This window comes from Perissodus microlepis, chromosome 13 (assembly GCF_051167445.1).
Source record: "Perissodus microlepis isolate ML-2025 ecotype Zambia chromosome 13, ASM5116744v1, whole genome shotgun sequence".
NCBI classification, from domain to species: Eukaryota; Metazoa; Chordata; class Actinopteri; order Cichliformes; family Cichlidae; genus Perissodus; species Perissodus microlepis.
The window spans coordinates 8,339,385-8,366,782 of NC_140473.1; the positions used below are offsets into that span (position 1 = coordinate 8,339,385).

The window sequence follows — 27,398 nt, forward strand, 5'->3', positions numbered from 1 at the left end:
AGAAAATAGCAGCCAGGTACTGATAATCCAATCGACTTAATTAACCGTCATCCTCCCAAAATATTTGACATTCATAAACTAAGACTGGGTGCCTGGGAACCCCAAGAATAATTTACTTGTAACAATAACAATAACAATAATAAAAGCAAAATGTATTTTAATTCATGCCATGTAAAGAAAAAACAATACAGTTTTTTAAATTATCATTTTTGCATTGGTACAATTAATTTGAATACTTTATAAAACAAAAATGATACTTTTCTTTAATAAAACATTCAGCTTTATCTCAAGTACATTATGCATTATTACTGAAATGCTTTTTTTTTTTTTAAAACAATCCTTTGAGTCTGGTATCACTTATAGTTTTCATCAGTTTCAAGTAAACATTATTCGTGTTGTGTTTTTATGCTGAATTCAGTCATTTAGGTCATTTAGGTCTAATATCTTGGATCTGCTCTGGAGTCTCCTCCCAGAACATTCCCAGAACCGCTCACTTCACCCCCATCTCCAACTGTTTGTTGCTTAAATTTGAGACCCATGGGAAACATGAAGTGAACAAACAGCTGAGTTTATTCAATTATAGGAGAAATCGAGTGATTTTGACAGGGGTCCCCATGCACCACAAAACATTTGTATCTTTTAAAAGCACTAATAGCACTCATAAAACAATTGGAATGAATGAATATGACAAAAAATATACCTCTGGCGTCAGCATGGGCTCAAGTCATGTCAGCAAATGAGGTCACCTCTAAAAAAAGTTTTGACAGTCTGCTAATTTGGAGCATTTAGGTGTGAGTTAACACCAATGAGAAAAGGAGCTGTCATCACAGTTGTTGTTGCCCATTGGTCTGGGAAAGATTGTCAAGCCATTTCCAAACAAGTTGAAGTCCATCATTCTACACTGAGAAGTATTACTGACAAGACAGCTGCCAGTCTTCCTAGGAATAGACGTCTCAGATCAATGCTCATAGTAACTGTAAAAAAACCCTCCAGATCTACATTTCAGACTGAAGTGGATGCTAAATATTAAAGTTCATTATAGTACAATGAGATGAAGACTGAATAAGTATATCTTATTTGAAAGAGCTGTCAGGAGAAAGCCTCTCCTCTCTAAAAAGAACATGGCAGCACAGCTCAGGCTTGCAAACTTGAACAAACCACAAGGCTTCTGGAACAATGCTCTTTTGACAGATGAGTCCAAAGTATGTTATGTTTGGCAAAAGCGCACAGCAAATGAAAACCAAACATAGCAAATCAACACAAACACCTCATATTAAGACCTGTTAAGGACTCGGTTTTTACCCTGATATGCAAAACCTTAGAGCCTGCAGAGGCTGCACTTTCTTTTTACCGTGACGGTATAAAGCAATAGTCAGAAACTGTGCTTTTGGCCTAAATAAGCTGTTAATGTCTTCACGTGATGTAAAGTTGGACTTAACCTTTACAGATATTTTTATTCGTAGTATTTTATTTTATTCTTCTACTTTTTTGTCTGTTTGCACATTCATGTTTTACTGTATGTGAAAAGTTCAGTTTTAGCTTAATTTTGATTGGTTAAATTATTATTATTGTTATTATTATTACTGGTCATGAAGAAACGCAGTTCCACTGGATAGTCTTTTGAATCCTATGTAATATTTACCTAAGGTATTCCACTTACGGTAAGTAATTAAAATGGAGACTAGTATGAAAACGATAATAACATTTCCTCTCCCTGGTGTAGTTTTCTGTCATCTTTATTCAGACAAGTTCAGTGGTTAAGTTTGATTAATTTAATGGAGGGATTCACATCCTTTCAGTTACTGTGATCCCTTAATACTGTAAAAACAAGTGTCTACGATTAAGTCTATGTTGCAGAGAAGTTCGTCTCAGAAGAAATTTGCCCTCACTGAATATGTTCGTCCTCAGTAGTTGCTGGAACCTGGTGAGGTAAACAGGATTGCATTTAACATGCAACAATAAAGATATTCTTTTCCCCCTTATTTTGTAAATTGTACTTTAGTGATCATTTCAGGACCAGCTTGGGATCTGGTTGTGAAGCAAAACAAAAAGGGCAAAGTGGGACATCCCTTGTGTTCAGTTCAATCCACTGCAAAAAAGAGTTATATTAACACATATACTGTACATACAAATCTATAAGTTCAATAAATAGAAATTGGCAGAATTTAACATGATTTACTGAGATAGAGAAATTATTGATTTGTTGATGAGTTTCTGATGACCCATCACGGCAGAACAGAATCCCAGTGGTGAAAGGATTTAGGACTGGACAGCCTGGAATCTAGCCACTGATGGTGGTGAAGATGAAGCTTGTGACTATGGTGAGGTGGAGATGGGGAGAGGTGGGTTGCATGAAGGACAGTCTGAAAGTGAGAATGACAGAGAGCACAGATTTAAACCACACAGAGTGGAGTCTGACTGGCTCAAAGAATCCAGGCAAGAAGATGATTGGACTAGAGTAATGATGTCAGTAATGAGACTGACAGCGTGGGAAAGTGGTAGTGATGTAATGAACAAACTAGTGGCGGAACAAAGAGGAAAGCAGGCAGATGAGTGATTACAGATCTTCCTCATTGAACTTACACATAAGCTTCATTTGCTGAAATTCATAGCTGTTATAAGCAGAGAATGAACATGTATGGAAGTCTTGAACTCGAAAACCTTTGCTTCTCTTGCTCAGAGTATTCCATTTTCTAGTTTTCATTATCTGAAACAATAATTCTTCCATTGTGGAATGCTACTTTGTAATTGATAGAGGATGCTAACCAAGCCGTGAAATATGCGTCTTCACTTTGGGGAGTAGCTGAATTGTCTTTCACAGTTGGCTGTTCTGCTCAACAACTCATTCAGATTTCGGGGAACTAATAATAGAACTCCAAGAATAAAACATAAAACTGGATGTTTTTCCTCACAGAGTCTTCAGCTTTACTTTCCTTGAAAAGACATGCTTTCAAATGCACATCTTATTTAGCCCTGTAGTACACAATGCTGGAAAAACAGCATCAGACTTCAGACGTCCATATTTAGATCAGAATGTGTAAATGCTGCCCACGTAATAAAATGACTCTGTGTGCATATGAACCAGACTTTTTTTTTTAAAACAATAAAAGTGTAATGAGAAGTGAGGTTCAATAAAGTGAAGAACTCGGGGAATTGATTCAACCAATCTCTGTGTGGCGTGATGAGTCACTCTGTCTCAGAGAATATGCACCCATACCCATGGAAGCGATTAGGAGCACTTTGTAATGATGCCTTCAACTTTGATTTATTGAAGTACAACCTGTTTTGGAGTGCGCTATATGTCTAACCTTGAAGGGTAACCAGAACCTCAGGGAATGTGACTCACAGTCTACATTCCAGAAAAGTGGAAGGGGGAAAACTTGGAGATGGGTCACAGAAACACATAAATGAAAGTGTGAATTGTGTTTAAAGAAAATGAAAAAGCAAAGTCGAAACAAAAAGGAAAGCGGTGTATTTTTACACAACTCGAATGCTTGCTTTTTGGCAACAAAAGACCACCATGGCATCAACCAGACAGAACAAACTTCTTTTTTTCTCTGTCCAATAATTAAGTTTTTATGTCATCCTGTGTTGACGCTTGGAAAGTCTGTAAAGCCTGTCTGGCCCGAGTGAATCAGCTAAATCACGAGTCCTGTGATGCTGCGAGATAAAAACAATGTTGATAGTTTGTAATAAACATGCCAGGTTCTCTAAAAGCTGAAAACTCTGATGGCTGGCAGAAAGCTTTGAAGTTGGAGCTCACCTACCAACCTACCATCATCTCGCTTCTCCTCTTGTTTTGTTCTTATTAGGGAACTGGCAAAGACTCCAGGCACATCACCTAGAATTCAAATGTATGAAAAAAAGGGAATACATCAAAACCTCTGCTGTGCGTCTGCGTGTATAAGAGCATGCACCCATAGCCTACATTTATTTATCTTAGCTACACATAGCTAAAGGGATGCCTTGTTAACCAAGCAAGATGCAGACTTTCTATTTCGTCCCAGGTTGCAGAGCTTGTGACCCAGAAAGAAATCTGTGGTCTGGGGCTTTCTCTTCAGTGGTCTCTCCCTCACGGCCTAACACGCATTCAAATGCACACAGCGGCACGTTTCAGACTGGCAGGTAATGCAGGAAGGCCAGCTTTAGAGGGCATAAAATATTCATGTGTGTCTATAAAGTGCTGGCAAGGTTTCCTGGCTCACGGGTATTGCTGCTGTCTGTGCTCCTTCATCACTGCCTGACTGCTTAGACCCTGAGGTGCTAGATTTGTCATAGGGTATGATTGGACAGTATGTGGAAAGCCCAACAGAGAGAAAGTCCCTCCGCCCCTCCCAAAGTGGTCTTCTTTTGTTCCAGGATTGCAATATCATGTGTCAGTAATATCACGTAAGCCTGATACCGGTGTTGATGGATTAGTTCTACTAGAGTTGTAAAGGGTCTAGTCATGAACACCTGCCCAGACTGTGCCAGCGGAGAGCCGCCCTGCTTTGTGTCGCATTTACAGCCAGTGGGTCATTGTAGTCTGTGAAGAGATGTTGGTTCAAGGTCTCTTTAGTGCAGAGCAGACAAGAAGAAACATGGAGGAGTGTTGGACATGAGCACTCGAGCCTTTCTTTTCCTCCCATGAGTGTCTGGGTGGTGTTCCAGAAACTTCTAGTCATCTGAATCTCCAAAGTCAAACACAGAAGATGAGAGAGAGGGAGAGGAAGAGAGAGAGAGAGAGAGAAGAGAGAGCGAGACCCACACCACACAAGCTCGCTGACGCTCTGAGTATCTCCCTTTTACTTTGCAGCCTCCCATCACTTCCCTCTCTGTGCTGACCCACACCTGTACCTTCTCCCAAATCGGCTGATATCTTCTGGCCCCGAACTCCAATCTTAAATTAAGAAACTGATGGAGTGGAAGAAGGAGAGTTTCACTCGATAGAAGAGCAGCTGTCAGCAACAGAGTTGCTATAAAGAAAATCGCCCGAGGGGGACAGAAACAGACGGGGACGAGCGGAGACAGGCGAAGGAGCGAAAAAGAGAGGAAGACTGCTTCAGGTGACCGAGTTGCAATGGAGGCGCATGGCATGCGCGATTAGGGAGCGCTGGGCTTTTGTTAAGGTGGATTACAAAAGTGAAAAAGCCTCCAGAACTGACCGGGACCGCCTTTTTTCTGCTTGAGTTGACGGATTGTCTCCGAATCATGAACGTGTCGCCTCCAGACCGCAGGAAAAACATGCGAGAATTGGCTCTGGAGATTGGCATCAGAGTTCTGCTTTTCGGAGTTTTCGTGTAAGTAAAGGCTCCAGCAGCTGAGTTCTCTGAGAAACACTGAAAACATTCAAATTAATAATAAAAATAATAATAATGAAAAACTGCCTGGCAACTACGCGCGTCTTGGCGATGACATTCATTTTCGTCACTGATGTTATACATATGCCTTTCCATTATTTCGACACAGAAGTGTTGTGTTCAGGTTTATGTGCCGCGGTGTGGTGCTAAACGAACAGGTCCCCGTGCTTGTGTGTGTGTGTGGCGGGAGCTGCAGATCAGCAGCGTGGACAGACCGCTGTCAAACCAGCAGCAGACCGACGCTGTGGTTAACAGGTTGCAAAAAAGGAAAAAAGAAAAAAAAAGAACTTAAATCTCCACCAGAATAGACTTTCTGTTATGAGCGCGCTCTGTACTGACTCTTATGAAAGAACTAGTATTTAGTTTCTTTTGATCACAGCCGGTTAGAGAGCTGCAGCTACAGCTCATCTGACCGTTTCACTAGACACGACACAGTAATCTAACTAAGCACACAATGATGAAATGATACTTTGCCCCCCCTTTTTTTTCTGTGAAGCTTCTTCCTCGCAAGCAAAAACTAACATAAATAGATTATAATTGTTTGTCTATCTTGGAGCTGTTAAGCCCCAGGTGCATCACGATTTTATCATTTACCATTTTGCTTATTTTTATGCTCGATAGCATCCCAGTTGAGCTACAAGTCCCGATATCTACAATGCATCCTCTTGCTGCATCTTTTCCATTTATGGGAAAATAAAAGAAGAAGGAAAAAAAAAGAAGAAGACGCTCCTCTGATTTTGGAGTGTGTAGACACAGTGCGTGCATTCCGTGTGTGTCATTAATATCTATCTCTTGGCTAAGTGGTCCAACTCTGTGTGTGCTCTCACAGCAGACGGATTATCCGGCCAACAAGAGCCTGATGGTGTGCCCTGATTGTGTTTGACATGGATAAACTCAGATAGAGAGATGAAAAAAATGCATAAAGTATCTTGGATATGCCCTTTGTATATTTGAATGTGATACTAGGCTCTTGGATTTGCTTCTGTGAATCTGCGCCACATTGAAAGAAAAATGCAGTTTCACACAATATAATCATCATCATCATCGTCATCATCATCATCACGAGGCAAGTGTTGTATTGTAGCACAGAAGCCCCAGCCACAAAGCACTTGATCACCTTAATGAAGTGAATTTTACTCCCCATATTCCCTCTACACTGCACAGAGCTTTAATCTGCTTCTGATAACACTCAGTCTCCCCCATCAGTACACTTGATCTACCCCTAATAGGATATTAAGAGCAGGATGGTTACCAAGCATCACGTTCTTCTATGAGACAGTGCACACACACAGACATGCACTGCATGTTGTTCAGCTTTGGGAAGGTTGTTACTTTCCTGCTGGGCTACATCTGATACCTATACCTTGGATTAAATAGGATTAACTAGTGACAAAGCTGGTGAACCAAGACGCCATAGAAGCCAGATTCCTTTGTTTACTGTTCATTTTGATTTGATGGATACAGAGTGCCAAATTTTAAGAGCAAGTTTCAATCGTGTATTCAGAGAAGGGAGAATTTGATCTTCTGCGTTTCTTTGGGGCTCGAAGTTATTGTTGTATCGAACAAGTTTTATTTCAGCAGACCAGATAGAGTCGCCCTCTGGCCTCGAAGGGCAGCGGATCCTGTTCGTATCTAACCTCGAAGACTGTGGTGAAGGCAGGATAATTGGGGTCAACTAGTTTCTGTTGTTTTCTCCGCTGAAGGTGTAGAGGACAGGTTTTGGCTGTCGCTATCCGTGCCTGCTGTGCGGTGTAGGCTTGGTGTAGGTGTAATGCACTGTATTTTTATCTTGGGAAGAAAACGACAGTCTCATCTGTGCATGTTTGCCAGGGAGATTTACCAGTCGTCTTAAATTTAGTTTCACAACTTGGTGTTTTCTTCCTCTGCAGCTCACTCTTGAATTTGACAAACTGGAAGGAAAAAGAAGAAACGATTTTTGCTCATTTTACTGTTCATATTCTTTCATAATTGTGAACATGTACCGAGGTGAAATGAATGAATTCATCCTGAAGTAGGTCTAATGAGCAGATATGAATGCATCAGAGGTGTCTTTCCCATATGCAAGTTTGGTAATTCGGTTTGTCTTTGATTCTGATTAAATAATGCTGACTGTGGCAAGGAAGTTATTCTCTCTGCTTGACTGCCCACCCACGCAAACAGTGGACTTTAATCCTAAGAGGCTTGAAATCTCTGCATTATTCACATCCAAATTTTTCCAAAGACAGCCTGCCTTTAAGGGAACGTTACTTTCTATTTGCCCTTGCTTGCCAAGCTGCTGTCTGTTCCAAGCCTCGGGAGATGCAGTGACCTTAGTGAGAGGCTGAAAGTGTGACTTTGGGTTGGCCCTGCGCTATGAAACCACTAATGCCATGCAGTCATCATAGGTTAGCACCCCAGGAGTCACGCATGTCTTATTCTAAAGGGATATGATCTCTGACATTAGGCAAAGTATAAAACAAGAGAAACACAAATAAACACAAAGATAAAGTCCTTTTTTTAAAAAAAAATCTCTAGTTAAATGCTCAGCAAAGAAGGAGAGGATAATGAGATTGGTCTTATTTCACTTTCCTTGTAATCCAGAGCGCAACAAGCAAGAGCTTAGACAAATACCAAGGACTCATTTCTTCCTTGAGTGGTTGTGTGACAGAGCTCGTGTCCTCAATCAAGCAATACAAGCTTGAATTTTGTCAGTGTGTTTGTCCCAAAGCTCATAGTCGGACAATTGAATAAGCACGTCCCATAAATACCCGAACACTGCTTGCAAGCAGAACAGGCGACAAAAGCAAGAAAGACAGAGACAAAAAGAAAGAGACAGAAGAGGAAGATAAGATGGAGGACACACAGTTAGGGAGATCTAGATTGTTGAGAGATTTTCAAGATTAAGACCTGAGGCTCAGAAAATAGATAGGCACCATAACAACCGTGAGAACCCGTATCAAAGCAATCTAAAAGCCTCTTGATTGCCCAGAGAAGATGGCTGCTATTTTACAGGCTGTCATACACAACAAAACAGAGTAGATCTGTTTGTGCCAGAAGCAACAATTTGGAACCAAGCAGAAATTACTTATTTATTGAAGAAAATTATGGTGATAAAAAAGGATTATTCTTAATTGCATGCTTTGGTAATGAGGCATACTAATGTGTGATCTGAAGCTGGCATCAGCCATTAGATCATTTTTTGATATGCAGTGTCATGAAAAACTATTTGCCCCCTTCCTGATTTTTTTTTTAGTATTTTTCATTTGTATTTTTTGCATATCTGTCACACGTACATGTTTGAGAGCAAAAGGTTTTTAATATTCGACAAAGATAATCCGGGGAAATACAAAATGCACTTTTTGAATATGATTTCTTAAATGAAAGAAACTGTCTACACCCCCCTGGTCATATGTGGAAAAAGTAACCGCCACCTCGTGTTAAATCATGAAATAACCGTGTAACCACAATTTCTGGAAAGCTGAGTCACTCACAGGCCTGATTACTGCCAGACACGTTGAATCAAGAAGTCCTTAAACAGAATCTGTCTGATGTAGGCTAAAAGATACCAAAACGCAACCATGATCTAAGAAACTCTGGAGGAGATGAGAAACAAAAACTTTGACAACAGTCACTCTGGAAAGGGTCACAAAGCCAGTATTTAAGGCTCTGGGACTCTAACCATGGTGTGAGCCATTATCCACACATGCAGAAAACTTGGAGCAGCAGTGAATCTTCCCAGGAGTGGCAAGCCTACCAAAATTACTCAACAACCCACCAGGAGGTCACAAAAGATCCCAGGACAGCATTTAAAGAACTGCAGGCCTAACTTGCCTCAGTTAAGGTCAGAGGTCTTGTTTTACATTTGCCAAAAAAACTCCTTGATGATCACCAAGACTTTTGGGAAAATGCTCTCTGTACTGACGAGACAAAAGTTGAACTTTCTGGAAGGTTTTTGTAACATAGCATTTGATGGTCTGATGATCTGGGCCATTTTGCTGCTTCAGGACCTGGATGTCTTACCATAATTCTAAAAATTTGCTCTCTGTCAGAAAATCCTGAAGAAGAATATCTGACCATCAATTCATCCCCTGAAGCTCAAGCACACTTGGTTTATTAAACAGATTTAAATCTGAGATCCTTAAACAGGCCCCTCGTGTTCAAAAAACCTCTAATATAACAGAACTAAAACACCTCTGCAAAGAAAGTGGGCCAAAGTGACGTGAAAATTAGTCATAGCCTGTTATCACAAACGGTTGATTTCAGTTCAGCCAAGGGTGGCACAACCGGCTGATAGATTTAGGAGGCAGTTTCTTTTTCACACAGGGCCAGATAGGTTTGGATTACTTGTTTCCCTTAATAAATAAAATCATAATTTAAAAACTGCATTTTGGATTTACTCGGGTTATCTTTGTCTAATATTAACATGAGTTTGATGCTCTGAAACATGAAAGTGTGACAAATATGCATAAAACTAAGAACTCAGGAAGGGGGTAAAATGCATTTTCACAGCACTGTAGTTGCTGTCAAATGAGGTTAGATGCAAGTGTATTGAAATAACACAATTCATCCCTCAAAACAGTGACTGCACATCATTCCCCATCTCAGAGGAAAGTTTAGGCAGTAGTGAGATACAGCCCAGAGCGTTAGCCAGTCTCAGAGATGATGGGGAGGAGCAGAGTCTTGAAAGAAACTTGGACTTTTTGAGAATAAACAGATTGTTTAGTCAACACGTCTGTTGGATTAAAGGTACTTTCAGCTGCTCAATATTTTCCCAAGGGTGGATCTGCATGTTTGATTTGGCAGAGATTTTTCACTATTTTACACCAGATGCCCTTCCTGACGCAATCCTCCCGTTTATCTGGGCCTGTGATCCCCTGAGGCTGGGTTTATTTCTCCTGCCGGTTATAAACTAGGGATCTTTCACGTGTAGAAGTGAACGTGTTATCGGATTAATGGTTAAAAAGATAGATAGAAAAAAAAGAGCGATGCAGAATTTAAACTAAGCTGTAATCCTGATATAATTAGTCCTGGTTGATTACCATGACTGCAGTTTAATGATACAACAATAATTCCTTAAACATCAAACACAAGTGGAAATACAGGTGACTCTGTTTTTAGTGCAATTAGCTCACTTTGGTTTCATAAAGATGTCTGATCTGGATCTGATCTCACGCAGCACATAGTACAAAGAGCTGTTGTGCACAGTGAATCACAGAGGCGATGGTGACCCTGTAGAGGAGGATTCAGCCAGTCACCTATAGCTCTTCATCTAACCACTCCTCTAACTGTGCCTGCGCCGTCTTGTTCCATTAAAAATTTAATGGACCGCTAAAAAAAAAGAAAAAAAAAGATTGTTGATAAGCAGTCATAGTCAGCACTTACTTCAGTGCAAAACACATTGCAGTTTTTAAATCTTTCATAATTAATCCCTCATGTTTTGCCAGTCCAACGCTTTTAATGTGAGGCAGCATATTCTCTTTACATTAGCAGTAGCTTAATACTCTTACTTGGCAGTCTCCTGGTCCTCGTTTGAAGAGAAATAACAATAGACGGCGAGGCTGTTATCAGTGGTGTGGAGAATTTTTTTTTTTTGTTTTTAATTACATGCATGCATAGTTTTCTTGTGCAAGAATACCCTCTGTGCTTGGAAAATCTAAATTCTGCACAGGTCTTTTCGTTGCATCCAACAAACATTACATTACATCAAGAGTGATTATAGAATGTAAATGAAAAGGAGCTGAAAAACAAAAGCTATAATCAAAATGGGGGGTCTGAGATCATGAAAGCATTAATGTAATAAAAGATTATAACTTTAAAGTGGTATGGACACTAAAATATTCTTGGCCTTTCTCCCGAACTCCACTCACAGAAACGGTAGAAATAGTGTAATTATTTTAATATAAGATGTAAGTAAAGAGATTTTTTACCCAGAGGGCCACAGGTGTAAGTGCCAAAGCCATAATATAAAGTGCTGAATTTTAATCCTTGTAATCAGAAAGAGCCGACCCCCAAAATAGACACAGTAAGTCTGCAGCTTTGCAGCCTTCAGCTCTTCGTTTTATTCATCTGTCTATATGGTTTAGTCCAAACGCTTTTTCCCCACAGGCAAAATTTCTAAGTAAACAAGATCACTCCTGCACAGTACACAGTGGGTAATGGCAAAGAGAGGGAGTAAATTCTGCAGTCCATTAAGTCCAGTGTGGAGCATTTAGACTCAGATACAGTGTTCAGAATTTGGATGACTGAACTAGAAATACAGACAAGCAAGAATTGGGGTAGCAAACGTTGACTGGTGAGAAAGAGGACTCCAGAGGGATGCTGCTGTTGTACTATTTGCCTGTATACATATTTATTATGTTCGGCTGTGGACAAACATGACTTCTCAACACTGACACATCGCCGTCTTCAGTCATCTGCCATTTGTGTAAATCTCATAATACCCGTCTTCATAATTATAATATATTCTCCTCGCCTTAATTTTTGCTGCTACCACATTTGAAGCACTGAGTCACGGGTCATCCAATCTGCGACCCTCATTATCTTTGAGATGAAGAAAGAATTGAGATTGCATGTTTGACTACTGACTGTAGCAAGGCACTGAAATACTTCCTGACTCGATAACACAAACAGACCGAGTCAACAAGCGGTGACTGAAACAGTGTGACCTCAGTAGCGTTCCCTTTGTATATCTTTGTCTGAAGAGCCCAGGGGGAGCACCCAATGTTGTGCTTGATTATATAAGCTATATTCGACACAGTAACTTAATCCCTAAATGTGTAGGTTTAATAAAGTGGCAGTTTATTCAACAGTTTCTAATTAAACCAAAAAACTATATGAGTGAAAATACAAAAGAGACAACGTCAGACTATGTGAGGTAATTTTAAAAAGAAATCGCATTTTGGATGCGATTGTGATTAGTGACCATGGTGAATTGGGAATCTGAGTGGTGTGAGAAGATTTGAGAAAAGATTAGCAGAAGGTAAGCTCTATTAGCAAACGAGGCAGATGCTGCAGCAAAAATATCCATGAATCCAGCAAGAGCAGAGGCAGCTGACTGTCACACCAAGACCAGGGAATCCCTGACAGCTCAGCCTGTCACCGCTCTAAGCTACTCTGGCATTTCATTCTCCACAATCGTTTGATCAGCTCATTATGTCTTGCTGTCCCTGCTGTCATTTTTCCAAACCCGTATCTTTATCCCTCCATGGGTAGCAGATTGCTCAGTTACTCTCTGTGTGTCCTTTACACCAGTCTGTCTTAAAGGGGTACTGCAAGTCGCTTTGTAAAGATTGCCTTGTGGGTCAACTTATCTGTTAGATGAAATTTACTGTAAGAAAAAAAAAGTCAAACAGTAAGTAAGTAAGTAAAATTTATTTATATAGCACATTTCACAGATAAAAATCAGAGGGCCCGGTGGCGCCAGTGTTCGGCAGCCTCGCCTCTGTCAGTGCGCCCCAGGGTGGCTGTGGCTACATGTAGCTTGCCATCACCAGTGTGTGTGTGAATGGGTGGATGACTGGGTGTGTAAAGCACTTTGGGGTCCTTAGGGACTAGTAAAGCGCTATACAAATACAGGCCATTTACCATGAGGTTTCAACAGGTCAGAGATATACTGGGGAGCTTCACCGTGCAGAGCTCTAAAAGTTACAACTAAAATTTTAAAATGAACCCTAAAATTTACTGGCAACCAATGAAGAGAAGCCAAAACTGGAGTAATGTGTGACCTCTTGTTTGTACCAGTTAAAAGTCTTGCCGCTGCATTTTGTACAGACTGAAGTAAAAAGACCGTTACAATAATCCAAACAAGAAGAGATAAAAGCATGAATAATCATCTCAAGTTCTGCCTTTGACACCAGTAGTCTGAGTTTAGAAATGTTTCTTAGATGATAAAAACGGTTCCGGACAAGTTGTTTAGAGTGTTTCTCAAGAGACATTGAACTGTCAAATATAACACCCAAGTTTCTGAGACTCGACTGAAATGAAGGGTCTAAAAAACTGATATGCTGCTTAATTTCTGAGAGCATGTGATCAGGTACAATAATCAAGGTTTCTGTTTTACCTGCATTTAACTGGAGGAAATTGTCATTTAACCATTGTTTGATTTCTGACAGACAATTATTTAAACAAGACAATTTATAAAACTCAGAAGCTTTGAAAGAACAGTATAACTGAATGTCATCAGCATAGAGATGATAAGAAATATTATTGTAACGTCTGATAATTTGGCCTAGAGGGAGTATATACAGCAAAAAGAGAATAGGACCTAAAACTGATCCTTGAGGTACCCCAGAAGACAGAACTGATGTTTCAGACAACACATGATTCATACAGACAGTAAAGGATCTCTCAGATAGATACGACATAAACCATTTTAACACAACACCAGTAATCCCAAACAAGTCCTTCAGCCTATTTATCATGATGCTGTGATCAACAGGATCAAAAGCAGAGCTGAGTATCAAAAGCATAACCAGAACGTGTACTCTCCACTGTCTGCTGCCATCAGAATGTCACTAGACACTTTAAGCAAAGCGGTTTCAGTGGAGTGCAATTTGCGGAAACCAGACTGGAAAATGTCCAGAACATTGTTCTTTTCCAAAAAGTTGTTAAGCTGTTCTGCAACTGTTTTTTCCAAGATCTTTGACACCAATGGTAATTTTGATATTGGCCTGTAACTGCTTGGAAGAGATGGGTCCAAATTTGGTTTCTTTAATATTGGTTCAACAATAGCTTGTTTAAAATAGCTGGGAACTGAGCCAGTATAAAGAGAAGTATTAATTATTTCCAGAATACAGGGGCCAATAGAGTCAAACACACTAATGAAAAATGATGGAGGAAGTACATCAAGGTGGCTTGAAGTCAGTTTCATTCGACCAAGCAAAGCACTGATGTCCTGTAAGGTAACAGGAGTAAAAGAAGACCAGGTATCAGAGGTAAGCAAGGTGTCAGTGTGATACTGAGAGGATGATGGAGAACTATTAGACCTGACGGCAGCGACCTTATTAACAAAATAGTTTAAAAATTCATTACAATCAGATTTAGTATAGACTGGTACATGAGGAATATCAGGAGAGACAATGTTTTTAATTGTATCAAACAATACTCTGGGATTGTTCTTTTTTGAAGCTATTAGATTAGCAAAATATTCAGCTCTGGCATTTTTATCATGTTGTTAAGTGAGAAAATTGATTCCTTGAATTGTATCCTATGGACCTCAAGCTCGGAAGCCTTCCATAAACGTTCTAATTTGCGACAATATCTCCTAAAATTTAGAATATTTTCATTTATCCAAGGACAGAAATCTGAAGAATGGACAACATTTAGTTTCAGAGGTGCCACCGTATCTAAAATAGATTTACATTGATTGTTAAAAGACAAAATAAGTGAATCCACGTCATTTTGAGCCATGTGAGGGTCAAACATGGCAGAGAACCTTCTAGCAGCATCCTGGTTTATAATCCGCCTTTTCAATTTAGGAGGTGAGGGATCCATGTAAAATGACAAATTAAAGAATATGCAACTATGGTCACTCATATGGACTATGCAACAGTCTTGAGCTGCCCTTCATTTCTTTATTTTGGTAGGAAAATTAATCAAAACACATGCAAACATACACAGAGATACAGTATAAAAGGAAAAAAACTGGGTTTGTACAGTTCTTATGAGCTTGAAGATGAATATTTTGTTTGACCACATATGAACTCTCTGAGGCGGCCTTGTTTCTCTGTCAAGCTGATTCAACACTACTTCAGTAATGTTGAGGTCCAGGCTCTGGGGAGACCAAATCCATGACTGATAGTGTTCATGATGGTTTTTCAATTCAGTTCAATTCAATTTTATTTATAAAGCGCCAAATCACAACAACAGTCGCCTCAGCTCGCTTTATATAGTAAGGTAGACCCTACAATAATACATACAAATAAAAACCCAACAATCATATGACCCCCTATAAGCAAACACTTTGGTGACAGTGGGGAGGAAAAACTCCCTTTTAACAGGAAGAAACCTGAACCAGGCTCAGGGAGGGGCGGGGCCATCTGTGGCAACCGGTTGGGGAGAGAGAAGGAAGACAGGATAAAAGTCATGCTGTGGAAGAGAGCCAGAGGTTAATAACAAGTATTTTTCAGGTGTTTTTCTGTCCAGGTATGCCTTTACTGCATTGGCAGTGTGTTTGGAATCACTGTAGTGCTGCAAAATGAAGATGTTCTGAATCTGATGCTTTTCAGATCTTACTGCACGGTGGATCAAAATCTGATGCTACTTCTTTTGTTCATAATTCCATCAAGGTCCACTGGCACCATGACCATGACACAGCCTCCAGTGTTTTACTGGATTCATCACTTCATAAGACCTGTTTTAACTGATTTACATTCCAGTTCTTCTGTAATTAGAAATACTTTAGCATTTTCTCCCTATAGCCTAAACCAATGGCTAAAATTGGTTCTTTGCTAAGTTGTCTGTTTTGTGCTTCATCCCTTGAGTTAGGTGCCTTTTTTATGCTCGTAACAGTGATTCATAGGTCAGTGTTAAAAGAGGATTATCAAACAAAAAAATATTGCCTGGACTTCAGGTACAAGGACTGAAAATGAATAAAAAAAATAATATTTTATGAATGTCAAACTCTCATCTTTGACACGTTTCATGGATTCAACTAAATAAACTGGAAAAATTATGTGATGTGACAGTGGCTTTTGTTGGATGAGGCAGCTAACACATTCATATTCACTTGGATTCATAGGTCAGTGTTAAGTGGCCACTAAACCAACAAAAAACCCATCAAAACAAAACAAAGAAAGAGAAAAAAACTATTGCCTGAAAATAGTCAGGTACACGGAATTAAAATGAGCAAAATACCCGCCAAAGTCCAAAGAAAACCTTTTGAAAGACCTTCAGAAAGCCTGGAGAACTATTGCTCTTTCAGTGCACTTTAAAGAATTACAAACAAATATGGCTTCTTGGAAAGAAAACATTAAGAAATGAGGGGTGGCTCAAGACTTTTGCACATTACTGTAGGAGAAGCAGAAAAACCCTTATTCTAGTTAACAATAAATCAGATTACAGATTTTTGAGTTATTTTTTGTCGTGAATTTACGACATCTGAAAACAGTTCCAACTTTTACATCCACTCTGAGTTTAACGTTGTTGTCATGCGCCTTAATAATTTATCATATAGCACAGAGTTGCACTTTTCCTCCCAAATCTAATTCCCAGCCTTCCCACTGCTCGTATTACAAAATGAAAATAATAAACTTAACCAGTTTCCACCATTGTACTGGGGGGGTCTTAAAAGTCAAAGAAGAATCTTGTAAAAACTACAGTAACAGCAGGGATTGTGCTTTACATGTGGAGTTTTCAGCTGGAAAAACAAAACAAATACTGGAATGTAACCACTGTTCAGAATTATGAGATTTTATATTTTCTTATTCTTAGGGAAAAGCTCTTCAACATGGTATTGTGTTCTGGTATTGCAATTTCACCATTGTAAAATATGAATGTCAATCTCAGTTCTAGCCGTAAACAAATCTTAATGTTAAAACTGTTCCTTTTGTAAAATAAAGCGGCTCAGCAATCAGGTTGAAGCTCAGAGGATGCAAATGATGGAGCTGTAATGATGTTATGAAGATAAACTGCATCACATTATTTGTTCATTTTGTGCTTCCATTCTGTTCATCTGAACATGTTCTCTAAAACTTTAAAGTTTCCCCATTATTTTAGAAGTATTTGAACCATGACTGGTGCTCGGCAGATGTAGGCTGTGATGAGGGGCAGTGCTGTGGCGCTCTGAGGTGTGGAAGTGCGGAAGTGACAGCTTCTGTCAGAGTGGAGAGGAAGGTCCCCTGCACTGAGTTACACTTCCTCCCATCACGACGTTTCTATTCTTATACCTCCCCCTGTCACTTCATCGTTTTATTGCCCCTTTCTTAGGTGATTTTTTTCAGCCTCCTCTGTATTACTGTCATTTTCAGCATCATACTCTTATCTATATACAAAGACAGATGAGGGGCTGAGAAGATGAAAGAGCCTCCCGCCAACACACACACTAGCAAATTTGGCAGTCTCCTGGCCCAAATCTTAAAATATATAACAAGCATGCTCCTCTCCTTCTGGAGAAGCCTTCGTCACGTCTGTGTGTGTGTGTGTGTGTGTGTGTGTGTCCCTCAAGCTCCAAGCTTTTGCTGTCAGACTACTTTTTCCTTGATGAGTATTCTGTGATTTCCTTTAGAGAATACTGCAGAGTAACTGCTCACTTTTTGCCACAGTAAGGTGAATTTGTGGACAGTGTGCGTGTCATAGTTGAAGGGAAGAAACTTACATGTATATTTTGAAATCTGTCATAACTTTAAAGTAGAATGATAAACTCTATCATTCACCCATTTTCTTCCACGTATGCAATTTAGGATCGCGGGCAGGCTGAACACAACCATTTCCATGACATTCACACCTATGGTTTAAGATTTAGAATCACTAGTTAACCCAGCCCCACTAATTTAGGTTCTTTTGACTGTGGTAAGTACCTGGAGGGATCCCACGCAGACATGGGGAGAACATGCAAACTCCACACAGAAAGGCCAGATCATGGATTTGAACCGAGAACCTTTTTGCTAAGTGTTAAAGAAAAAGAAAGCCAAGTAATAATGAATGAATAAGTAACGAATAACACTGCGTTCCAGCTCACTAGATCAGAAATACAAATAAACAAAGTCTTTTCTTTTAACCTTTTCATTCTTTCTTTATTCTTCAACACTGTGGTGAACACAAAAGAAAAGCAAATATTTGTATAATAAGGTTTAATGGTGGCACAAACTGTAGCATTACTATCTAATGAACTGGATTATGCAATAATATTCTGCACCCTTGAGATACATAAAGCTACTTTTCCAGTTGAGTTTCTGTTTTCAGACAGTCCCTCTTATTATTATATCGCAGAATTACAGGATACCCACAGACACTGGTTCATAATTCTGTTGTAAAGGTGATAGGACTAATCGATAATGACTGGATCGAGACAGCTACTCTAAAAATCACATGCAATTTATCGTCCAGCTGTCAACAGACTCAAGCTCAGTCTAACTTAACCTTTTAATGTGTAAATGCTGCACGCCAAGGTGCTCCAGTTCAATTAATTATGCTGATTAGACCTTGTCACAAGACTTTGAGGTTAAAGACAGCTTGATTGAATTGTCCTTGACTCTAGTTAGTGAGACTGAATGTGTATGAAGTTCTGACCTCTGTGTTTCCAGTATATTCAGTAGCTAAATTAAGGTGGCATTTTCTTCTACATACAGTAGTTCAACCATCATAACAGGACCTACAATTACAGGTACTAGTAATCAAAGATGTTTTAATGATTAATGCCAGTGAACCAGGATGCAGAAAGACAGGGTTCTTTAACCCTAACACACCTACATGTATCTGTAATACACATCAATGCAACCTAAGATCAAAATAATTTAATATAATTATTTAGAATGAAAGTACATCTGAAATGACATCCAAACAAAAGACAGCAGTTAAAGGCCGGAGTAAGCCCACCAGTGGCTCCAATTATTTTGGCTGATTAGAGTGTAGAGTGCTTCTCCAGACTTGGTGTGTGCAGTCATGCTTGATCAGCATCTCTCTCACTCCCTGTTTGCTTCGCTGTCTTTAATATCCTCATTAATGCCCAATATCAAATGTCCTGTGGGTTTGGGTTTTTTTTTTTGCCATTTGAAGTGTTTATATTTTTGGGTTTAGCTTCCTTTTGTTTAGTATTTCTGGTAATTCTGGTAAGTAATTTAGTAATTTTATTTAGAATTTATTAGTGTTGTCAGGGTTAATGCATTAACGTGTTAAAACGTGCTAATCCGCATTAGCGAGTTAACGCAGATCAATCCGTGTAAGGGGTTACTCTGTGTTAACGCATCATCACGACTGATGTGATGAACATTTAACCCATCTGGAGCGCAGACTGACTCAAAATGCCTGAAATGTCTCTGTCAACGCATTTCGGACAGTTTGTCCATAGTTTGTCCATTCTGTGCTCCAGATGGGTTGAGTGTGTTAAAATATTTAATCGTGTTAAACATTATGACAGCGTTAACGTGTGTAACCCTTTACCCTTACACGGATTGATCTGGGTTAACTCGTTAATGCGGATTAGCCCGTTTTAACGCGTTAACGCTGACAGCACTAGAATTTATGTTTTTAGGTTTTTGTGTTCTTGTGGTTTATTAATATTTGATTCCTTGTGTTCACTTTTTTCTTGCCTCCTCTTTGTAATGTGATTCTCCATTCAGTTACAGTTTCAGCTGTGTCTTGTTCCCCCAGTGTTTCCACTTCTCTTGATTATATTGCTCAAGGTGTGCCATCGGCTTTACAATTAAAAGTGTGCTTTGTTTCAATCCTGGATGGTTGGATAGGATTCATATTGATTTCCACTCAATTGTTGTAAGCAAGGAACTCCAACCCTTACTTTCACATGTTTGTTTAAAAATAGCATCATCAATGGCCAGTATAAAAGGCATTTCAGTCGATAACACTGTGTTCGCCCTAGCTTCTCCTTATCAGAGTTTCATTGACTAGAGGAAAGAAAACCTTTCACTAGGATTAATGATTAACTCCTGAATGCGAGTAGGAACCCACAGCTATTGTTTGGAAATTTAAAAAAATGAAGTGATTCCATTTTCTTATACGTGGCCATTGATTCTAAATAAAAGATGGATGGAGCTATTTCAACAGCTCCTGATTTGAAGCCTCAAGCTTAGCATTTCGTTGTTTTGAAAGTGGACATGATGACAGATGGATGGTCTGACTACAGCTGGGCTCCTCAAGCTCATACAACAGGAACTTGAATTTGCCCCTCCCAAGCATGTCATCCTTCTTGACACTAATCGGGACCATAATTACAAAATCATGTTGTATTCACTAAGTCCTGAAACTAGTAATCAAGGCCATAAACTCATTGGGACAAATGTTTATTAAATTAACAAATAAATAATCCATAGATTTTTATATTGTCAGACTTCTTTTAGCAACAAGTGGAGTCACAATCCCACTCGCCACTAGAACGAAAGCATTTTTCTTCATTGGTTTCACTTTTCAGATCTGCACATGATATATTATTCAGGGTCTCCACAATAATAATCTTCAAGAAAATGAAAAACAAAGTCATTTTTCTGAAGTGGAAAGAAAATCACATTGAAGATAAGATTCACAACAGAAAACAACAACAAAAATACCCACGAAATACTATTAAACAAATCTGAGAAAGCAAAGTAAAAGTATTACAGTGTGATAACACTGAATATATAGACTTCACAGATAGGAGATGTATCATTATTATACTTCAGATCCATAAAAATGCGGCATCCCTCTGTGTGTGTGTATCCATGTTTGTACAAGCAGTGGACCTCATCTCCCAATGCTTTCACACTGAGTGGTATTTGCAAGGGTTTTGTACACTCACTCTTCCTTTGAATGAGCAAAAAAGCTGCACTCTCCTTCATGTTGCTGTCAACTTTAACATTTACTACAATGACCAATAAGCATGACAACAGGGATAAATGTCAGCTGTGTGTTCCAATCCCACATCTGTGTCCAATCTGTGTGAGCGATTTCTGTCGAATTCTTTCCACCTCCCTCCCTTTTCCCTTGTCTTTTTCTCTAATGCTCCAAGCATGGTTACCTTTATGCTTAACTTAATAAGCTCTGCACACACACACACACACACACACACACACACACACACACACACACACACACACACACACACACACACACACACACGCACACACCTAACAAATTATCTGAACTAAGCACAAAAACGTATTAACTTCTGAGGCGATTGCCAATGGCAGCTATTCAGCCTGCTAAATTCATGATGTGTCTGTATAGGTTTTTTTTCGCATACATATAATCATCAGATTCAAAGAAGAATGCAGCGAAACCTTTTATATTAAAACATTTCAAGGTTGGCTGATAGATACACACACGTAATTCCTATGTACATTCACCCGTCAGTGGATGTGGTTTAACCAAAGGTCACAGGATAATTATATAGAACTGTAGTGAGAGTTGCTTGGATAAAAATGTTTTAGATGTACATTAGATATGAATTTTATTAGATTAGATTATTTTTCTTTTCAGGGCCAAATTTAGGGCTAGGTTTTTTTTCATTATTGTAACAAAGTTACAAAGACTCCCTGGCAACCATCGGTCTTTTTCTTCTTCTTTGGGTTGTTCCCTTTAGTGGTTGCCACAGTGGATCATCTGCCTCCATCTAACCCCGTCCTCTTTTGTCACACCAACCCTTTACAGGTCCTTCTTCACTACATCCACGAATCTCCTCTGTGCTCTTCTTCTTTTTCTCCACAGTTGCAGCTCTATATTCATATAATTTTTTCCACAATATTCCCACTATCCCTCCTCTGCACATGTCCAAACCATCTCAGCTTTGCCACCCTATCTTTATCTCTAAAACGCTCGACCTGAGCTGTCCCTCTCATGTACTCATTTTTCACTCTTCCTGCTGTCCTTCTGTCCAACATTAAGTTTAAAAGGTTATTTTCATGTCAGCTACTTAAGTCTTTCTGAAACATCAAAGATAAGCATTAAGTAATGTTGGCTAGAATTACACTTCTTTCTAGAGCAGCGATTTTGAAGTTACTTAAAGAGAAAAGAATCACCAGTAGCAAGTGGCTTAAAAAGAAGAACATTTTGTCAACATGGTGGAAATATGTTATTTCTAAACATATTCTTTGAAGTTTAAAGAATAAAACTTATGGTTACTACGTTAAGGCCAGCAGTACCCCACTGTTTATTAAAAAATACTTACTCAGCCACATATAGTTACACTTTACATGTAAAACTTAACGGAGCTTCTCAGCCGTGGAAAACTCTACCATGAAGCTCCTGGTGCACGGTTTTTGTGCTGATGTCGATGCCAGACAATGTTTTGAGTGCTGCACTTTGCACTCTGCCAATTTTTTGACTGAGTTGCTGTCGCTCCTAAACTCTTAATCTTTGCAATAATACCACACTAATAATAATGTAGAATATCTTGGAAGGAAGTAATTTCAGAGAGTGAAATTACTGATGTGTTGCAACAGTGGGACCCCGGCTATCACAGCACCCCAATCAAATTCAGTGAGCTCTTTAGAACGACTCATTTTTTGACACACGTCTGTAAAGGCAGTTTGCATTGTTTGATTCTGCCTGTGACAGTGGAAGTGAAAACACCTGAACTCAAAGGTTAAGAGGTGTGGCCGACGTTTTTATTCATAGTAGTGCATGTTAATCATTATGCACTGCTGTGTATACCACCTCCATTTCCACAAATCAAATCTTTTGTATTTAACAGAGCCTGGAAACAGAGCCCATTTAAAGGGAGAATATCTTTAACTCATCATTAAAGATAATGGTATGAACAAAAAGACTGTATAACATTGATGGTCACACACCTTTTTGCCTCTTGATGCTTTGCCTGTTAAGCATTGTGGCTGTTAGTATTATTATTATTATTAGTATATTCCTGGGTGACTAATTTCTTCAAAGACTAAACAAAGGGGAAAAAATAAACTAACCAACTAGTCTAAAACTTAGAAAGATGCCGTATCAACTTAAACTGGAGAACTGTTTACTGGAAAATGTCAAAAACTCTCTAAATAAAGGCATTTGAAACAATTAATTGCATTCTTCAATAATGATTCATGCTGCTTAACCTGGCGTTGTACGATATAAATACAGCCCTACTCCGAGCCCCTCCTGGTAGATTGAACTCCTCACCCTATCACTAACAGAACGTGAGCTCATCCTTCCGCCTTTTAAAGAACTAACAGTTACAGTGTTAACAAAAAAGACTAGGCCTAAATTTACAGATTTATGGTATTTCTCAACATTGATGCGCCATCTGATGGCCGGTGGATGCATAGCATTTGGATGCACTGGAAAGGTCAGAGCCCCCAGAGGCACTGGGCATCAATTAAAAAGTTAAAATGGTTAGTTTAAACTTCTAGTGTGTTTGGTACCGACTAGTGACAATAGCAAAGATTGGTCAACTAGTCCACTAGTGTTCTTTGTTAAATAATTGCTTTCAAAAAGCTTCGAGAGTTCCCCTTTAAATGACTTGAATGATCTGAGATGATGAACAAACAGCTGGTAGCTTCAATGTTGACACAGGATAAGGTCACCCAGTCTTGTCTCCTTGATCTTTCAAATATTGCGAAAATCAAACCTTTACTGTCATTCAACCATCTTTTAGTACACACTTTGATTTTCTCCCACTTTGATCATTACAATTCACTCTTCCCGTGCATCTCTCAGTCCTCCAAAGCTTGTCTCCAATTGGTGCATAGCACAGCGGCAAGGCTGCTAACAAAATCTAGCTGGCGGTCACATATTATATCTATCCTTGCATCCTTTCACTGACTTCCGTTGAAATTTAGAATCCAATTTTAAAAATATGTTGGACAGGCCCCTGCTTACATAGCAGAGCTTTTGGGAATTTTATCATTTCCTTGAAGAACAATAGCCTGTTACATACCGTAGTAGTAGTACATGGATATTTCTGTTGTTTGTCTAACAGTCGTAGTAGTTACACCTGCATTACGTATTGTATGGATTAAATCAATTGGATTACAGATGTGTAGTTAGGTTTAAAGGAGTTATTATTATTATTATTATTATTATGATATATCCCAATGTGTTAAACATTTTTTTTGAAATGTTATAGGCTGATGCCTGTTGCTTCATTCCTGTGTTATAGTGAAGCCATCATTGAAAAGTGTGGAATTAAAAGCCGTTGATAAGCTGCGTGCGTCAGAAATTCAGGCGACAGCATTTTATTGTAGAACAGCTCCTTGTTGCTACTGTTTTATGTGGGAGCACTGAGTGTGGCAATTTTCTCTGCACAATGGAGAGAGAGAGAGCTCAACTAATAAGATGAGTTAACACCAGTGGGGTGTTAAAGTTGATGCATTTACTCAGCATGCTCAGTGAATATAAGCTTTGGACCTGTTGAGCCTGTCCAAAGCTTTCTGGCAAATCTTCAGTACATGGCAGCCTCGCTCTTCTCCTTCCTATTGTGGGTTGGTACACTTATCTCACCATGTGCCCCCACCCCACCATGCTTCCTTCGTGTCCCTTTGGTGATGTCCTGCCAGCTTCATATGGCTGCATTTCCTAATACCTGCCTCAGATGTGAGGCTCTGACCTTTCCAAAAGTGTCTGTGGGGCTTTTATCGTGAACAGACACCTTCAGTGTTACTAAGCCAGCCCTTAGCTTTTCAATGCACCCTCTTGATTTAGCCAGCTTCAATGGGTAATTAAAATAAAAAAGGACCTAGTTTTCCACTGTATCCCCCACCAGGGTTTTGTGTGACAAGTGAAGGATTTTCTGTTTCTTTAGCCAACTTCAGACGGGATTCCTCCAGGGAAGGCAGCGCTAGCTCAGTGTCACTCAGCATCTATTTTGCTCCCCTCCTCTCTTCCCTGCCTGTGACAGGACTGATGCTATGCATTCCCGACACGTCTGGCCAAAGCCCTGACTGTAACCAGTAGCACAGACACAGAAAGAGAGGGCATGTGACACTTATTGCCCACACCAAATTCAGACTTGCAAAATAAAGAAGCCACTTGGAATTTTTTAGTATGTCTTGGAAATTCAGGTGACAGTGTTAATGCTAGTCATGGAGTTGGCTCTATAGGAACTTCTGATGGCTATATTAATATTATTAAGGGTGATTTTCCCCATAGCAGGTGTACGACCTTTGTTGTATGATTTAGTCATGTGTATCCAATCCAAACTCAAGCTGTGACTGTTTTGCTGGAAAAGGTTAAAGAACTTTTTCGCTCAGAGGCACAATGTTGCCTCAGCTCAAGACTCGATTTCCCAAGCCTCAATTCTGTCTCCAAACTCCAGCCTTTAAACCCCCTGCCATAGCCGGTCACACAGCCTCGCCTCCAAGCTTAATGCCTTCTGTTTCCACTTGTTTCCCTGCTGTCTGGTCTTTTTGCAGTGTAAAAAAATAAACATGCAGCCTCAAATGTCATTATATCCAACAGAATTTTGCCAGGTAGATCGCTGCTAGCCTGATTTAAACTTCTCTTTTGAAAGAGTGCAATTATCTTCCAGCCTTCGGTCAGTGAGCAACAGTCTCACACACACACACACACACACACACACACACACACACACACACACACACACACACACACACACACACACACACACACACACACGTACACATACAAGCATGTGTTAAGTATCAAGACAGGATTGCTGTGCTGTGGTCTGCAGGCCCCGGTAATAAATGAAATAAAATTTGCATAATTAAATCAAGAATGTATCCTCAGTTTGTCGTTCAGCTTCGCTCTTTCTCCACTGTGAACCAGCACTAATCCAATTCCATCATCAGCAGCGCTATATTAAATTACAGATACCGGGTTGTCTTATTTTAATCCAGCTGTGCCAGAGGAGTTAGATTTGATTTTGCTGGAATAGCAGAGACAGGATTTTTTTTCCTCTCCTATGTGGAATAAAAATTTGTAACTTAAGCAAAAACCCATACTCGTCTTTTCCCTTTCAGCAGTGTTGAGTGTGTGTAAGTTGTGGATTTGTGATAAATCCAGGCTCACCCACTGTGACTCTCAGCCATCAATCATTACAAATTCTACTTTTGTAGGTTAAAACATCGCCACAGCACATTTCACAGATCTGCATACCATTCATCTCATTCAGCTCTCAGCTTACTCATTCACTCTATTTCTAACGGGGGAAAGTGTTTTTGACCCACTTTAAGAAGTCATTAGATACACTTCTATGCCTGAGTTGAACCGAACCAAAGAATTTAATAAAGTCTTCCAATTACCAAAAAGCTGTAAGCAAAAAGTTTATTTTTTTGCAACCATATTCTTAACATTTCTAAATCTAGTCTGTGCATTATTGCTCAGTTATTCCTTTTAAACTGTGCTGTAGTCAGCTCAGGCAATATAGAGATCTATCCGAGCAGCATGCTTGAAGGAAGTCATTCCAAAACAGCCCACGTGTGTGCCAGCAAACCACTGGGACATAACTCAGCCAGAGATCAGAAAGCCAGCAGACTCTTCTCTTCTATTCTCTCCCACCATAGCACTTATTATTTCTCCCTTGCATAGCCCTTTCTCTCTTCTATCAGTACACATTTTTATTGATAAAACACAATGAAGCCCCCGCTCTTCACGTTCACTGCTGACCATTTAGATTCATTGAACTGCCCTGATTCTCAATTTGCATTTGATATTGTGCAGCGAAAATGAATAGGAGTTTACCAGAAGTCAATCAGATTCACTAAATAGTGAAGGGTGGGGTCTGACATAACCTCTGATCCTAATAGCTTGTAAATCTCAGAAGTTCATTTTTGAATAGCTGCCTCCTCTATGATTAAATGACTGGAGTAATAAGGTGGGGGGGGGGTGCATGTGGTGGCATCAGACCGAGAGGAAGGGCAGTAATGATTGCCTACCTCTGGTGGGAAAAGTAATTTCGAATTCTGTCCCAAATGTGGCAGATGGTCAGCCCCGCACTCCCCTACCTCAGTCCCTTCACTACACACACAACTAGCTCTTAGTTGCTTAGCTGATTTCCAAATGTGCACCTCCTGAGAGTGCAAATGCAATCAAATGTGAATGACCTGACAAAATGCCTGCATCTTTATGAATGTGTCCCTGGATTGCATCACATATTGCATTGTAGCTGATAACAACTTCAGTGCAAAGCACAGCAAAATGAGGACAGTAGCTTAACCTCACTTAGGAAGGAAGGAACTTGCTTGAGAGTTAACTCTAAAACACCAGACGAGACACTTGTACTGTGCTTTGAGCTCTGTGTCATGGAGATTGTAAGGCTCCCTGATATTTTCCTTTCCCCTTGAGAGATGAAGGTCACACACTCTGTCTGCCACAGAAAGTGAGCTGTGTAGTGTAAGTGTTGCTCTGCTGCCTCCAGCACCTGTAGACAGTCACCTGTGTGACTGTAGTCTAATAAGGGCTCTGGGCAGTTTAGTCAAGCTACAGTAAGCAAACCCCTGCTTGCAAATATAATGAAATCAGGACTGATGAAAATTC

The 27,398-nt window shown here is 39.7% G+C and overlaps 1 protein-coding gene across 1 annotated transcript in view; it reads left to right on the plus strand.

Moving 5' to 3' along the window:
* The first annotated feature begins 4,691 nt into the window (after window positions 1-4,691).
* Window positions 4,692-27,398, plus strand: part of plpp4 (phospholipid phosphatase 4) — a 49,871-nt gene continuing 27,164 nt past the window's right edge. The window contains exon 1 of the mRNA XM_084948685.1: window positions 4,692-5,279. Coding sequence (XP_084804811.1) covers window positions 5,191-5,279 — 89 coding nt within the window. The 5' untranslated portion in view covers window positions 4,692-5,190. The remainder of the gene's footprint in view (window positions 5,280-27,398) is intronic.